Here is a 14,469-nt window from a genome sequence, read left to right on the forward strand (position 1 = left end):
CATCCTCACCTGCTGCCCCATCTGCAACAGTCTCTTCCACCCCCTCGCCCCGCCTTGTCGTCAACATCCCCCACAATTCCCCCACAAACCTCCACTCGCACGCCAAGATCAGCACGCCCGTTACTCCCACAGTCCCCGCAAGCCTTAGCAAAACACCCGTATCCCCCACCTCTCCCTGCCCGTCCAAAACCCTCCCCACAACCCTCCGTCCCAGCACAGCAACAAGCACACTCATCGGCCTCGGCAACATCCCCACCAAATCCACCCTCCCCAATTGCACACCCCTCTCCTTCAAATCCCTCGCAACAAACCACGCACTCCACCCCGTCCTCCCCGCTCCAACAACCGCATTAACGACCACCAGGCCCTGCGCGCCCACATTCCAGCCCCGCTCTCCCCCTTCCCCTCCCAGGACAAGGTATCCCGTGCCAGCGAAGAGCAAGCTAAACGCCACCATCCACGCCGACTGCAGCCGCAACCGCGCGGGCGTAGCGACGGCGGATATGTAAGCTTCCAAGAGGCCGTTGAGGGCGAGGAAGGGGATGTAGTAGCAATACGCGGCCAGCACTGCGGGCGCGGTGGTTGAGGTCCAGCGTGAACCGGCGATTAGGGAGAGGAGGAGGGGGACTAAGGGGGGGCGAGGGTTGTGAGGGAGGAGAGAGAGGAGGGAGTAGAGGTGCAGGAGGCGGGTGAGGTATGCTATTGCTTGAGCGAGAGAGTTGCGGGAGTTTGGGGGGAGGTGGTGAGGAGGCGGGCGAAGAGCGTTCGGGAGGATTCTTCGATGGGTTGGAAGAGGATGCGGGCGAGTAGGCCGCCGTAGTTCGAGGCTAGAGCGTACGCGCCTTGGGATTCGAGCGTTGTGAGGGTCGCGATTAGGTAGCTGTCCCCGCTTGTGAGGAGCTGTTTGAAGAGGGATTGGGCGTAAAGGGTTGAGGCGAGCTTGAGGCGTGCTGTGGGCATGAGGGAAGAAGCTGGTGAGGATTTGTGAGGGTATGGAGAGGTGGAAGTCTCGACAAAGGTACTTGAGAGGCGGAAGGAGTAGCCGAGTAGGAGGGTGATGGAGTATGTAAGCTGGCCAGCAGCGAAGGGTAAGACGCCTAGGTCGAGATTGTTCTTGCTCGCCCAGATTGCGGATACGCAGGTGATGATGCAGCGGGAGAATGTTGCTTGCATTTCAGAAGACGTCCGGATGCCGTATTGGAGCTGCGATTGAGCGGCGGCGAAGTAGGGTTCGTGTAGCAGTTCAAGGATTGTTGCGATGGCATAAAGGTTCAGAGACTTTTGGATGTAGGCGGTAGAGAGGACGGCAGGGTCAGCTTTGCGAAGATAAAGGTATTGAAAAGTGAAAGCGAGGACGACCCCGAGAAGGATCGCTATGTAGGAGATGTTGACGGCTTCTTGTATGTCTTTCCGTCTGCCAGCAGATGGATCCGTCTCATCACGTTTCTTGTCTTCAGACTGCTTGTCATTGTCATTTCTTCCTCTTTGCAACACAACACGAATGCTTTCTCTTGAGAAGTACAGGGTTGAGACTGAGAAAAGATCAAGCTGTGTTGCGACTCCAAGTATTTGAGGGGACAAGAAGCGCAGGAGGGCTTGATTGACGATGAAAGTCAAGGCTCGCGACGCGACTTGCAAAGCGATCAGGGACGTTGCTCCATGGGCTGATTTGGCAAGTAGCGACATGATGGACCTCTGTACATACAGTAAGCCTCGTACGCACCAACGGGTGCTATTGTCACCTACCTGGTGGAGGGAAGTCTCTGGCGAGACCGCATCGTAAATAATTTGGGTGATTGATGCCAAGCCAGAACCCTCGAAAGCCCCGGAGATTGGCATTTTCAGGGCGTATCGCCGGGCACACCGCCGGAAAGGGCCTGGTTTAACCCCTGAAAATGAATCACATTCAATCTCCCTTTTATCACGACCATATGCCGTAGACCAGGAGACAGCTCATCTCTCAAATGCAGACTATAAGCTGGTTCCAGACTTTATTCAATTGACCAAGTGCTTCGCAGTCAAGTGAAAAATCTACACAGTCATCATGCATTTTCCACCACCCTCGCCGCCTGCCCTTCCCCCCCTTCCCCACCACCAGGAATCACCGTATCCTCGCCCACCATATTCACCAGCGTAATCAGCTGCGGCAACCCCCACGGCGCACTCACCCTCGTAACCGTAATCGCCGCTTCCTGCACATACCCTCTCAACTCCACCGCCTCCTTCATCCCCACCAAAACCCACTGCGCGACCTCCAGCGTCGTCGGCGTATCCAATAATTCCTCAAATTCGATTTTGATAAGGTTGGACTTGAAGATGCCTTCCTCATTAGGTCTGTCAGGCGCAGTGCCATTTTTGCGAAAGGGCCATTGCGGGCCGTGGATGTGGATTAGGACGTTGATCGTGGCGTAGGCGTCGTCGCAGGCGTTAGAGAGGTGGGTGGGATCGAGGATGCGGATGGGGTCGTCGGGGTTGAGCGTTATGGAGCGGTATTGGAGTATGTAATTGGGGTGCTCGGGTAGGGGAAATCTTTCTTCACTGTGGAAATCATTAGCTGTGTTTCACTGCGGGCGTTTATCGAGGTTCTGGCTTTTCTTACGGCCCGTAGCGACTGATGGTCGTGTTGGTCGTTGAGTTGACAATGGATTGTGCTGAGGGTGCTGGAAGGAAGAGTGAAAGTGCGATTGTCGAAATGGCACTTCTGACAGACCGCATTGTATTTGCTGACTTTTTTTGGTCATCGCAGGTCTGAAATGTTGTCAGTGGTCTCTGGAATCTATCATGAGCTTCTATTTAGATAAAGATTTCCCCATGTCTCACACGATTGCGCGAGGGCAAACTTGACGCCAACATCGTGTCGCGGCTATTGAGACAATATTGTTGGACCTCGCATTGACCATGTTCATGGAGATAATGCCAAGACACATCGTTCCTATTGATCAGCCTGTTGATGTTCTGAAAGTCAAAGAAATGCTAGTGAGCTTGCGGTAAGTCCTCACAATTTCCAGCTCTGCGATTTTGCATTTTCTGCGAATTGGGTGTATTTACTTGAAGTCTCATCCGAGATAAGAGCGATATTAAAAGTTCTCTCGGCCGGGAAAGACCTGTTATGGGCATGTCCCAGCGTGTTACAAAGCTCTACCAATACCATCAATGTTGAATGATGGGTTTGGTTATTTCTCTGATTCTCAGCGAAGCATACACCCGTGCAGCATTCACATAACAGTACATTGGTCACGACACCCCTCGTTATTTTCATCATTTTCATCATTTTTACCGTCATCCCCGCAACAACCAGGACAGCAGCCAGGATCACCATCACTGTCACCACAACAATCAGCAGAGCCACCAAAACAACCACCTCCACCATCACTCACATCGTCACTATCCTGAACATCACCATATGTCGGCTGCGTAGGGTTGTAAGCAAGTCCGTCATGCGAAGTTGATGGACGGGAATTGTATGCTGGATTAGCATCGTAACTCGTTTGATAGTCAATAGGCTCTGCGGGAGGAATCTCGTGAAGAGACTGATGACCACTTTCGGAGTCATTGTCGGAGTGGTCCGACTGGACCCTAGAGCTTTGATCCGAGTCTTCACTGTCGCCACTCTCTTCGTCAGAGTCATGGGCTGTTTCGCCCTGCCCGCTACTATAGCCGCCGTCCTCGTGGTCACTCGTCACTGATGCGGCTCCTGCGCCAATTGCTGCACCTGTTATGGCACCAGTAGCTACAGCAGCAGGAGCATGTGTTTCAGGATGAGCCTTGGAGGGTTTCTTTGAAGCAGGTGTTTTCGGATGTTGCTCGTGTGGTGGATGTTTCCCATCGTGACTTTGTGGGTGTCTTGGCTTGTGGGGGAGCTTTGGTAGGGTTTGCAGTGGAACAGGTGGGTCACGATGATGGAACAAGGGTGGGTCGTTGTGACGGAAGGCAGGACGCTGGAGATCTGGTTGATGTGGATGATTCGTGTGATCAAAGGCACTTGTCCTTGATGGTTGTTGATATGCCATACCTTGGGTCTCTTTGTAACCCACGGCCTCACCCTTGGGAGTCGTTACAGCTTTTCTTTGTACACCGGCTGGCCCATTGCTGCTACTCCCGAGCATCATCGTTCTTGGATCATTGGTAACATGCGAGCCTAGGACCATGTGTTGTCTCGAAGGAGGCTGGGAAGAAGGGTTTCTAGCTGGACTTGAATGTGCAGAGCGCTCTCCGAAGCCTGGTCTAGTTTGACCTAAGGGAGAGCCTCGTTGCTGTGGAGCAGGTCGCCTAGTTCCGTTCGATTGGAAGTGAAGATCGGGACTCGAGGATGCAGACCACTCTCCCAGGCCTGATCGCTCTTGGTCGGACGGCAAAGCTCTCTCATGCTCCGAAGGCTTTCCCATTGCAAAGGAAGGATTATTCATTATCGGACCCGGATTCACAGCTAAGGGTCCAAATCCCGGTTGAAGCTGGTCGGTAAGCCCTCTCCTAGACTGTGGATATGACTGTCCGAGCTCAGGGGAGCCTTGATAGCCACCATATACATTTTGGCGGTAGACAGGGTTGTTTGAATGCCCCAGGTCTTGTGTGGATTGCTGCGATACTAGTGCCGACCCAGGCTGAGGCGGGCTCGACACGACAGCCTCAGCTTTGACGATGTCTTTTCTAGGAATGATGCTCAGGAGCTTCTTCGCATACGCAGCTGCCGTTAACGCTCCATATTGCTGCCATACGTCATTTTTGTGCGAGTCCGCATAATCGCATATACCTCGAATGACCAAGAAAGGGAAACCGTCTAGTCCAGCGGCTTCCATTTCGACACATTTGACGCCACGGAGATCCTTGTTGAGCTTGTCTCTTGTCGCAGCATCTTTTATGACCCAACTCCCCGACGCAATGGTGCCATAGTGAATCCTGGATTCAGTTGGGGACTTTCGATTTGACCGCAGGACCAGGTTCTCGTTATTGCATCGGGTGCAGTCTTTTTCGTTGCCAACATGGGTATAATCAGCGCGATATAGCTCGTCTTGTGCTTGTGGTCGGCCAAATTGATCGCGTACATTGGTACGCTTTTCTTGAAGATTCGTAGTCAAGAATTTTTGGAGGTCGAAGTCATCGATGTCGCATTTTGCCTTCAGCTTTGAAATCGCACTCCGCAACACCGTAGGAGGCTTATCCAATGATCCTGTTCGTTCGAACTTTCCTCCCACCAGCTTCTTTCCAAGGTCGTACTGCACAACACCTCCCAATCTACCCTGTGGCTCACTGACGACCACATCGCCTAGCCGTATATCGTCCTGTGGTTGGGGCACGCCGCCACCGGTTCCGACCATTAGTACAATCTTAATAGACTTGAAGCTCCTCAGCATCTGCGTTGCCACCTGGGCTGCTGGTGCATTCCCAGTGACTCCAGAGGGTAGACAAGCTATAACCACTTTGTGGGTATAAATGCGTCCTAAAGTGTAATTATTCGAGTCGTGGGAGTCTTGTCTCGATATGTCCTCATATTCTTCATCGAGCATGGTCATTGCTGCAACCATTTCTTTGGGAAGTGCACAGATCCATCCCACTGTGTACTCGTCACTCTTACATCTGGCTCCCTCTTCAGCCATGATGTGTCCAGCGAGGGCCCTCTCTTGATGTTGTACAAAGTCACTCATATTGAAGGCTCATAGAACATAAGTAATTTCTAGCCGTGAAGGCCAAAAGTCGAGCTATCGATGCAAGAAACAACTTTGAGTGGGCAAATAGGGAGCTTGGAAAATAGATATTGCAGACCTGCGAGGATGCTGCTTCGATGATACCAACAGCTTTTCCACCATTGAGGCTGGGGCTGACGGTCGTAAGATACTCGTGTTGAAAAGCCATGGCATGAAGGTTGCTTGATGTCTTGAGGGTTTCATCCCAAATGGGTATCCAGGACGCCCCTCAGCAGCAGACATTAGTGCGGCTCTGTCGCAGACGAGCGATGTGTCGAGAGGGGGTATGCAAGCACCTCGCCACGTGCGCAGTCTCTGAATCAGGACACAGGGTTGCTCATTCGTTCGGTATAACCGTAAGGGTGGCTATTCCCAGCCTAGCAGCAGAAAAAAGCTCCACCTCCCATGTACAATGGCTGACTGACTGTTGTTACAGGCTTGCCGAGACCTGCAAGGCGCACACCCACTTCTGACTAGCTTCAAGATTAAGTCGTAATGCAATATTGTAAAACCGTATTCGAGGGGCACGGTACCTAGATCTAAATATACACGGACTCGGGATGAAGCATTACTAGGGTCACTTCTTTGTGTCTAGTATATACATTACTCAGACGCCTGATGGTCTGAGATTATGGAGACTGGCTGCTCATGAAGGATCGATGTTGCATGCAGCTGGCGCACTGGAGCGCCCGAATTTCTAGATACCAACATATCCTAAGTCACAGGAGTTTCGGAAGAAAGTATGATCGGCATTCCGTGGCTTGATGCCGCAGCATTCGGCTATATTTGCCCAATGTTACTTTGCTCCTCCTATTAAGGCCCTATGGAAACATTCAGCAATTTGAGTTTGGCCAACAGTCTGTCGTAGTCTTTGGAAGCGACGCTGAAGTGATATATATAGGCTAAAAGGGCTGCCAAGCATGTGAAGGGAATCGATATCGCCCAATATATCCATATTTGCTCGGAGATTCTAATTATGCCCCTTTCAGCATTATAGCAAAAGAAAAACATGCTGAAAATCGTTGCAATGAAGGTCATTGGCACGAAGCCCGCCGTGACAAGCACGATCGTCTTGACAGCAGAGCTGTCCGTTTGAACAGCATGACTGATGATGTTAGATGCATTCGCAATATTTTGTGCGACAATGTTGAAGGAGTATTGGATCTCATTGAGTAGACGATCCCTGTTAGCAGTTGCGCGAAGTCGCAAGCTTTGGATCGAGTCATGATAGAATTGAAGGCGATCATTTACATGGCACCGAGCGGTCGCAGTAACCTCATCGGTTGCCGGTATCTTCGTAGTGAAAGTATTACAGTGCTTGATCATGCGCTCAAGGGTCAGAGATGCCAGTTCTAACGTTTCGAGAACATGTATTGCATGCCTGGCCAAGTCGTGAAGGTGTGAATAGTTTGGAGCCGCAAGTGTGCGTGTCAGTTCTATATTACGGACCGAGTCACGAATTTTCCAAACAGCTTCTTCTTGAAGGGTGAAGATGATTGTCGCAGCCAACATATGAACAGTTTGAGGCTCGGCATAAGTCATCGCGTCCGAGGAGCTTGACAGAAGGTCGCGTATTTGCCTTTTGATCTCAGGTTTGGCGTCAAAAACAGCCATCATATTCTGTCTGGCCGAAGGATCCCACCGAGAGAAAACGTTGAGCTTTAGCCACTCATAGTCTTGATCAGCGCTTGAGTCCATTCTTTCAATGAGATTCTTGACAACACATCGAAACCAAGTATCTATAGCCATGTCAATTCCATCTGAAGATTCAGTGCTGGCGTACTATATCCATCCACTTGTCCCTTGTCTCCAACTGTGGATTCTTTACCAAAAATATCATTGCTTCGCCGAGACGATTCGGTCCACCAAAGAGGCGGTATTCTGAATAGCGCTGAGAGCTCGCGCTTGCAATTCGCGCACTTGCGGATTTTGTTTGCCTCAACGAAGCTTTGACCAGTCAAAAATCAACAAAGAAACGAAGATGGACCGTAGTGTACTAGACAGTCAATCCATTGCTGCTAGGGTAGTGCTTCTGTAGTCCTTGAAGTGCAACTTTTGCACAGTCCAGCCGGCCTAAATTCGTGTCACTCTCATATCACTATCTCCACAGGGGAAGCGATAGATCATGACTAGGTCATAGTGTAGGACTTACCGCGATCAGCCGTGATTATTTCGACTAAGGGACAGCCTCGGCATTCGAAGTGGGTCATGCTGAGGTCCTTGTGCAAGAATTTGATCGGAGGGAAACAAAAGCTATCCTCTAACACAACTGAGACGATGAGGAGCAAACCTGGATGATTGCATGGATCCCACGGGAAATCACAGCCTCGAAGCGGCACAGAGTGGGAGGGCTCGGACACGTCGAAGTGAAGAGGAAACTGAGGAGTCATCTCTTCAAGCCTCCGGCCCCCCTGAAGGACCGATGTGTGCGCCGACCTTGACCAGTGGCACCGGGTACTTTGGACCCCTAATCACTGGCTGAGCACCTCATTTGACATGGTGCTGCATTGCAGATCCACCTTCTCGCGTGAGTTTGCAGTGCAACAACACAGACTCAGCCGGCAATTGTTATCTTCACATGAACGGGGCGTTCCCTCCTGCACGAACAACTGTCAAATGAAGCTCAAGGTTTTGATAGGTAGATATTAGGTATCAGCCGTGCTTGGCGCTGACGGTGGCTGTCTTGGCATCTTGGCGAAGGAAGCCACCTGTGAAGATACGCGAGAGCACTCATGCATGTGCTAATCCACCAACCTCGGCGTGTGTCAGAGATGCATTGAGGATGATCTATATCGATATACTGTTGGGCTCCACACCCCCTATTCCGTCAAACTTCTCGTACTTCCAGCATGCCAGCCTCGATGCCGGGACCTATCAAGAAGGTAGCTCGGCGCCTCTACCCTCTTTCGACGCTAGTTCGTATATGCTCTACGGTGCTTGAAATCCTTCGAGTCTAAACGTGGAGTTAGAAAACGTGGCATTGCACACCACCCGCGTCATGGCTTAGCACATTTCTCCCGGATACGTTTCGCCTTTTCTATCCTAGTGTTGGCGGCCGACTCAGCCGTGAAGCATGTCAGGAACAACGAGAAGAGGACTGTTCAACGACATGTTGCGTCCAGTCGAGTGGTATATGTTCGTGGTTTTCCACAGCTATGCCATGACTATCCCCTCGAAGCACAGGAGTATTCGCACTGGAAGATCGGCGTCCAACACCTCAAATCGATTATTCCCTAACGGATACACACCTGAGAGCCATAGTACGAATAATAAGTGACAAATATGTCCCAACAATGCTCCGGGAATCATACCATCCGTTGCAGCCTGCCCAATTCGTTTGAGGCCGACAGTGACATCGCAGGCATTGGTGTATGTTCTCTGAGAATCCATTAAACTTGTTCACAGCACTGATATCCCAATCAGGTCTATGCAACTTTCGTCACCATGTCTGTGTTAGCCTTACTACTAAGTGTCACCCTCATGTTTACCAATACCACGCCATCTTACATACGGTGAGTCTGACTAAAGCCGTCAATGCTTTTTGATATTTTGAGCTAACGGATTGAATCTTCAAGAAAAATTACTATCAGTAAAATGCAACGGGTGTTGAACAATTTTTTGGTTGCTTTGATCGACACGCAGATTGTCCTAGGTCTCGCCCTCACTATTCCTACGGTGTCATTCATGAAGTGTTACATCTCCACCTACCACTTGGATCTTCTCAGTGATCTTATCACAATTGCAACTACATCGATCTTAAGCTCAGCAATGGCTGTGGACTGGCACTCGGCTTCCAAAGCGTTATGGGTCCGACTAGTTTTCGCATGGGGCATACTTCTGCTTACAGTCACAATCCTCGGTTACAAAGCAGACTCTCCAATTCTTCCCACCTTCACACCCCACGACGAGCAGACGAACAAGTCAAGCACAGGCCTAGTACTACCAGCCATGTGCTTCATAGGCCATCCGAACAAAAAGCAAGCCAAAAGCGACCTTCAGAGTTTCACCACATCCAGTCTCTGGACCAAGAGTGCATCCGGCTCCGCAGTCAACGGCACAGAAGTTACAGGCATCGACTTTGCGAACAACAGTACTGGATTTTCAACAAACTTGGAAAAAACTGCGGCCTGTCCCGCCTGTTTCGAAAGCTTCACTTCCAACGACAACCTAAGCAAAAGCGTCGACACGTTTCTCCTAGTGGCAGTCATTATGATCCTCGCACTAAGCCATCTGTATCTTTTTCTTGCCAACCGAGCTCGACACCCCAAGACACCAAAACAAAAAAAGGGCAAAGCCTCAGCGAGACCGAAAGCGCCAAACAGAAAGTTTTACATCGTCATCGGTGCAGTCTGCTGGTTACTCTCAGTCACTGTAATGATAATATGTTCGGTACGTTTCCGCCAGCTTCAGGAATGGATGCTCGCATCAGGCTGGATGAGCAACAAGGGAGAAGAGCAACCAAGCTCACTCGACACGTACGGCGAGTTCATGCCGCTCATGTTACTCATTATACCCGTCATCGCCGGATTTGAAGCCTGCTTCGAGCGTGGTAAGTCCTGTCTCGAGCTCCCCAACCCCGCCCCCGTCATCTTGCGTTGATTCACTCCATTCCCATACTCGCCTCAGACTTCTTCTTTCCGTGCTTTCGTGACGTCGAGACACGCTTCAGTATGAGCGCTGACCATTCTGCTCAGGCCCCCGCAAACACGATGGAGGAGACGCCGTGCAATCTGACGCAAAGTCAGACGGTGGATTTATGACTTTGATGCCAACATGGGTGCCGGGCGCCCATCCACGAGGTCAGTATGTGGAGATGCGCAGTCACTGAAGCTGAGTTATGGATCCTAATACTGCTCTGCTGTGGGTTAGGTTTAGGCGCCGAAGGATAAAGCCCGGGGAATATATTAGGTTTGGAATGGTGAAGCAACAGGTAGGCCAGCTTCCATTTTGAACTATCTAGATAGCAAGTAGTCATATAGAGATTGCTACCAACCCACCTTAGCTAAATTTGCTCAACCGCGCTCTTAGTAAGTCCCATCCTGATCATTCCGATCTTCAAACCCTCATCAGTTCCCTAGATACCTGAATCATCCTGGAACTCGATCTCGGCTGTCGTATTCCACAAGTTCTTCTTCTCACCGACCCACTTGTCCCACTGCTTACAAGTCTCGTTCATCGCAAGTTGGCTCGCAGCTGGAATCTTCATCTTGTCCATATTCTCCAGAATCTGGAAGGCAAGGCCAGATGAGGCGTGCCAAGCGATATGGCAGTGAAGAAGCCACGGGCCTGGGTTGTCTGCCTTGAAAGCGATGACGATGTATCCACCAGTGGGTAGGAGCACCACATCTCGTCGGGGCGGATTGTCTCTCTTCAGCTTGTGCTCAATCTGTGCCAAGGTGCCGGGATATGGGTCATTAGATGCTGCCAGGAGGGCGAAGTCGTGGCCATGAAGATGCATGGGATGACCTCCGGGAACAAAGGGACTGTCTTTTCCGCCTGTGCTGGGTTTTTTATCGGTCAATGTGATTACGAGATAGATCCATTCATCTTTGCCTTTTGGATCGTGGGTAACGATGTCGAGCCATTTTGGGTATGGTTTTCCAGGGCCGGGGTTAGGATATCTGATTGATGGCTGGCTGAAGTTCAGCCACATTGGTTCTTCGTAAGCCGTCCAGCGAGATTTCCCCTCTGGATGCCAGGGTCCTTTGATATTAGGCTTTCTCAAATTGACAAAATACTGATTGTCAGCTATGTCTACTCAGCAAAGTCTTGGTGATTTTGGGAGTGGAAATCTACCATCTGCATTCGATGCTTTGCCTACAGTCCATGGAACTTTTGGAACCAAGCTCTTGTATGGCTCATCTTGGCATTCAGTTGAAAAGTCCCGACTTGCTGAAGTAGGATCGTCCGTGTTGTTGGTATCGTATCGAATGATGCCGGTCTTGTCATCTGGATTGATATCCTGAAATCTGGCGCAAGCAATGGCTGGGGTAGTTCGTATCCAGTAATTGCCATTTGCTGATTTAACGATTGGTACTGCCTCGACGACAACATGATAACGCTGGCCTAGCCACAAACTGTCAGATGTTTGAATCAGGAACAAGGAAATTAGTATGACTGACCGATTCCGACGCGCACAGAGTCTGTGACGTAGGGTTTGACAGGCACAAAATCTGCACCAATAACGGTAACATTATGCCCGTCGATAGAGAAAACGAAGTGAGTATCTAAGGATGTATTAATAAGCCGAAGAAGATACTTCTTCCCTGGCTTAAGGACTTTGCTATAACGCTCAGACTGGGCTATTGGTAGACCTGGTTTGTTGGGGTTGGTGTAATTATATCTTCCTTTGCCATTCAGTAAGATATTTGTCATTTTTGGTGGACCTTTGAGTATTGGCCAGTCCTCAAATGCGCTTCTATGATTCCAGTCTGTCATCAGAATTGGCTCAATCGCGTGATCGTAGCCTGCCGACGATGGCCCGTAGATGGTCATGGGCCCGGCCAAGCCATCAGCATACTGCAGAGAATAATGGCTATGATACCAGGACGATCCATATTGTATAGCCTTGAATTTGTAGGTGAAAGACTGTCCAGGCGCAATTGGACATTGAGTGATTGCATTGACGCCATCCATCTCAGCTGTGTTCCATTGTCGAATTCCATGCCAGTGGATAGTCGTGCCATTGTACCAGAGATTATTGCGCACTGTGATCTCGATGTCGTCACCCCAGCACCTGTGTTGAAGTGGAGTCAGCAATGCTTACAGGTGTCATTGCTCTGCTGACATCTCTACTCTTGATCGAGATGGAAGGTCTGGAAGAGCACTTACGCTTGGATCCAAGGCCCCGGATATGAGCCATTGAACACCTTACCGTGTGCCATGCAGACACCATCTGGAGCTAATGCCATCTCCGCGACATCAAGGGTGTACTTGCGTGTCGTCCCTTGTGGCCATCTGATTTCGTAATTGGTGTCTATAGTGAAGTTTTCGGAGCCCTTTTTGAGCCAGCAACCTCGATCTTCAGGGCGATTACATTTCTCCCACCCAAGCATGGCGGAATAGTCGCATTGGATAGCGACATCATCAGGGGGGCATCTCCTGGTGGATACGGCGGAGCGAAGGTTGGTCCTGGAGGAATGACAGCTGCCACAGTAGATGCTGGAGCTTCATAAATTTGTAGGGGCTGTTGATGAGGGGGCTCATGTTTGACAGAGGAAAGAGTCACAACATCAAGGAAAGAGACAAGGTAGGAGACAAAAGCGTGAGGAAAATGCATGACGGTAACTGTGGGGGGTGCAGGCTATTCGACCTGGCAGAACGCTGTTTGGTTCAAGAAGGATGAGCAGAAGAGCCAGCGGTCAGGGGGATGGAACTTATTTGAGTCCCGTCGTCATTGGTGACGCAGCTAAGATAGGCAAGTCACAGAATTGGTGGTGGAGACGTGCTCCCCGCTCTCGACGGGAAGTAGCCGCGAGAGCGGCATGAGAACATCCTCCGCTGTACGGAATAGGAAATGTTGATGATGCAGATCCGGCATGCCTCAACCAATGGGGTGGTCGTTCCATCAGCTGGGCCGTTACCACATTTTTGTGGCATAGTCTGGAATCGTGTGACACGGCAATGGCTTGAAGATAGTCAGTGATGAAGGAGGAATACGTTGACATGCAAAGAATCTAGACCAAGTTCGGCTCAAATAGGAAATCAGCTAACCGGGCGGCGCTCTAGGCTAGCACCAGTTGGGACCTAGCGTTGGGGCGAACCTTTAATTGACATCAGGACCCACCTGTCATATCACGTCCCCTGAATCCTCCTTTCCTTGAACAGATAGCCCGTGCACAACCGTCAGCACGTGGCTAGTGAACTTGACAGCTGAATATTCTGCCTACCAACCAATCAGCCTGTGGGCAAGCCGAACGGCACATCTTTCCACTCGCTCCGTCCAGCTGGAACCCGCATTTCAGCAGAAAGGGGGTGTGGAAGTCGGCATCATGTCTGAGATAGGAGGTATCTTGGCGTACTGAAAACGGCTTGTCATGAATGACGACTTTTACAACAGGCTTTGAGGGACAACTCCCCGTCGAGCATCGCGACTCTGATGAGTGTGATGAGTGGGGTAGGCCGCACTAGCGGTCAAACCACCTTCATGCTCCGTACCATGCTTGTGGGAACCACCGGTGCTTCCGTCATAGGTTTCAGCACAGCTCTTATTACTAGTGCAAGTCGGTCACTCTATCCACGACAGACACTTTCCCCACATTTACTACTTTTGGGGGCCGGTCTTTATTTTTGCCACTGGCTTCTTACGCATACATGAAAAGATCGTCATCTGACGAGTACAGTAAACGGTACCGCGGCGCTTCCTTCCTGTATCAGCACCATACTCGGTTTCGCTGGGTCAGTCATCGCGTATTATCGGACTTGCTTGACGCAAAATCTCCAGGCGGCGTCGCAACATCAGCGTTTGATTTTCTTACATGCAAAACACCATTATCCGACGCAAGCCTGGAACGTGAAAAGGATCAGAAGACTTTGGGAACGGAAAGCCACATGGATTGAAGATAATATGATAATCGTCGGCTGGCATAGCGCTGTCACTGCCCTAGACGTAAATCTGCAAAACGTGAGCATCAAGTTTGGCGGCTAACTCTCCCAGGAGATACACATGTAACGCGAACAATCTTTGATTGAGCATTATGTACAACAGAACCACGACGAGAATCATGACCAAAAATCGACCAATGAGAGCGTTGCGACTGTATCAAGCGTGGCTGCTGCATCAAAATGA

At 50.5% G+C, this 14,469-nt stretch overlaps 6 protein-coding genes across 6 annotated transcripts; 1 reads left to right on the forward strand and 5 right to left on the reverse strand.

The window, feature by feature from the left end:
* Nucleotides 1-699: 699 nt before the first annotated feature.
* KY384_002391 (uncharacterized protein) lies at nucleotides 700-1,839 on the reverse strand (the record flags this gene model as incomplete). The annotated part of the gene is made up of 2 exons (XM_044810914.1): nucleotides 700-1,695; nucleotides 1,747-1,839. The coding sequence occupies 2 exons, from the start codon at nucleotides 1,837-1,839 to the stop codon at nucleotides 700-702; spliced, it is 1,089 nt and encodes a 362-aa protein (XP_044671797.1).
* Nucleotides 1,840-2,042: 203 nt separating this feature from the next.
* Nucleotides 2,043-2,900, reverse strand: KY384_002392 (uncharacterized protein; the record flags this gene model as incomplete). The annotated part of the gene is made up of 2 exons (XM_044810915.1): nucleotides 2,043-2,538; nucleotides 2,887-2,900. 2 exons carry the CDS (start codon nucleotides 2,898-2,900, stop codon nucleotides 2,043-2,045), a joined length of 510 nt encoding a protein of 169 aa, XP_044671798.1.
* Nucleotides 2,901-3,215: 315 nt separating this feature from the next.
* Nucleotides 3,216-5,850, reverse strand: KY384_002393 (uncharacterized protein; the record flags this gene model as incomplete). The annotated part of the gene is made up of 2 exons (XM_044810916.1): nucleotides 3,216-5,615; nucleotides 5,761-5,850. 2 exons carry the CDS (start codon nucleotides 5,848-5,850, stop codon nucleotides 3,216-3,218), a joined length of 2,490 nt encoding a protein of 829 aa, XP_044671799.1.
* A 545-nt stretch (nucleotides 5,851-6,395) lies between these two features.
* Nucleotides 6,396-7,379, reverse strand: KY384_002394 (uncharacterized protein; the record flags this gene model as incomplete). The annotated part of the gene is made up of 2 exons (XM_044810917.1): nucleotides 6,396-6,461; nucleotides 6,726-7,379. 2 exons carry the CDS (start codon nucleotides 7,377-7,379, stop codon nucleotides 6,396-6,398), a joined length of 720 nt encoding a protein of 239 aa, XP_044671800.1.
* Nucleotides 7,380-9,125: 1,746 nt separating this feature from the next.
* KY384_002395 (uncharacterized protein) lies at nucleotides 9,126-10,280 on the forward strand (the record flags this gene model as incomplete). Its single annotated transcript, XM_044810918.1, has 2 exons — nucleotides 9,126-9,193; nucleotides 9,272-10,280. The coding sequence occupies 2 exons, from the start codon at nucleotides 9,126-9,128 to the stop codon at nucleotides 10,278-10,280; spliced, it is 1,077 nt and encodes a 358-aa protein (XP_044671801.1).
* A 475-nt stretch (nucleotides 10,281-10,755) lies between these two features.
* Nucleotides 10,756-12,736, reverse strand: KY384_002396 (uncharacterized protein; the record flags this gene model as incomplete). The annotated part of the gene is made up of 4 exons (XM_044810919.1): nucleotides 10,756-11,429; nucleotides 11,478-11,747; nucleotides 11,804-12,417; nucleotides 12,513-12,736. The coding sequence occupies 4 exons, from the start codon at nucleotides 12,734-12,736 to the stop codon at nucleotides 10,756-10,758; spliced, it is 1,782 nt and encodes a 593-aa protein (XP_044671802.1).
* Between the last annotated feature and the right edge of the window lie 1,733 nt (nucleotides 12,737-14,469).

The sequence above is a fragment of the Bacidia gigantensis genome (assembly GCF_019456465.1).
Source record: "Bacidia gigantensis strain McMullin 20006 chromosome Unknown contig_156, whole genome shotgun sequence".
Classification (NCBI taxonomy): Eukaryota; Fungi; Ascomycota; class Lecanoromycetes; order Lecanorales; family Ramalinaceae; genus Bacidia; species Bacidia gigantensis.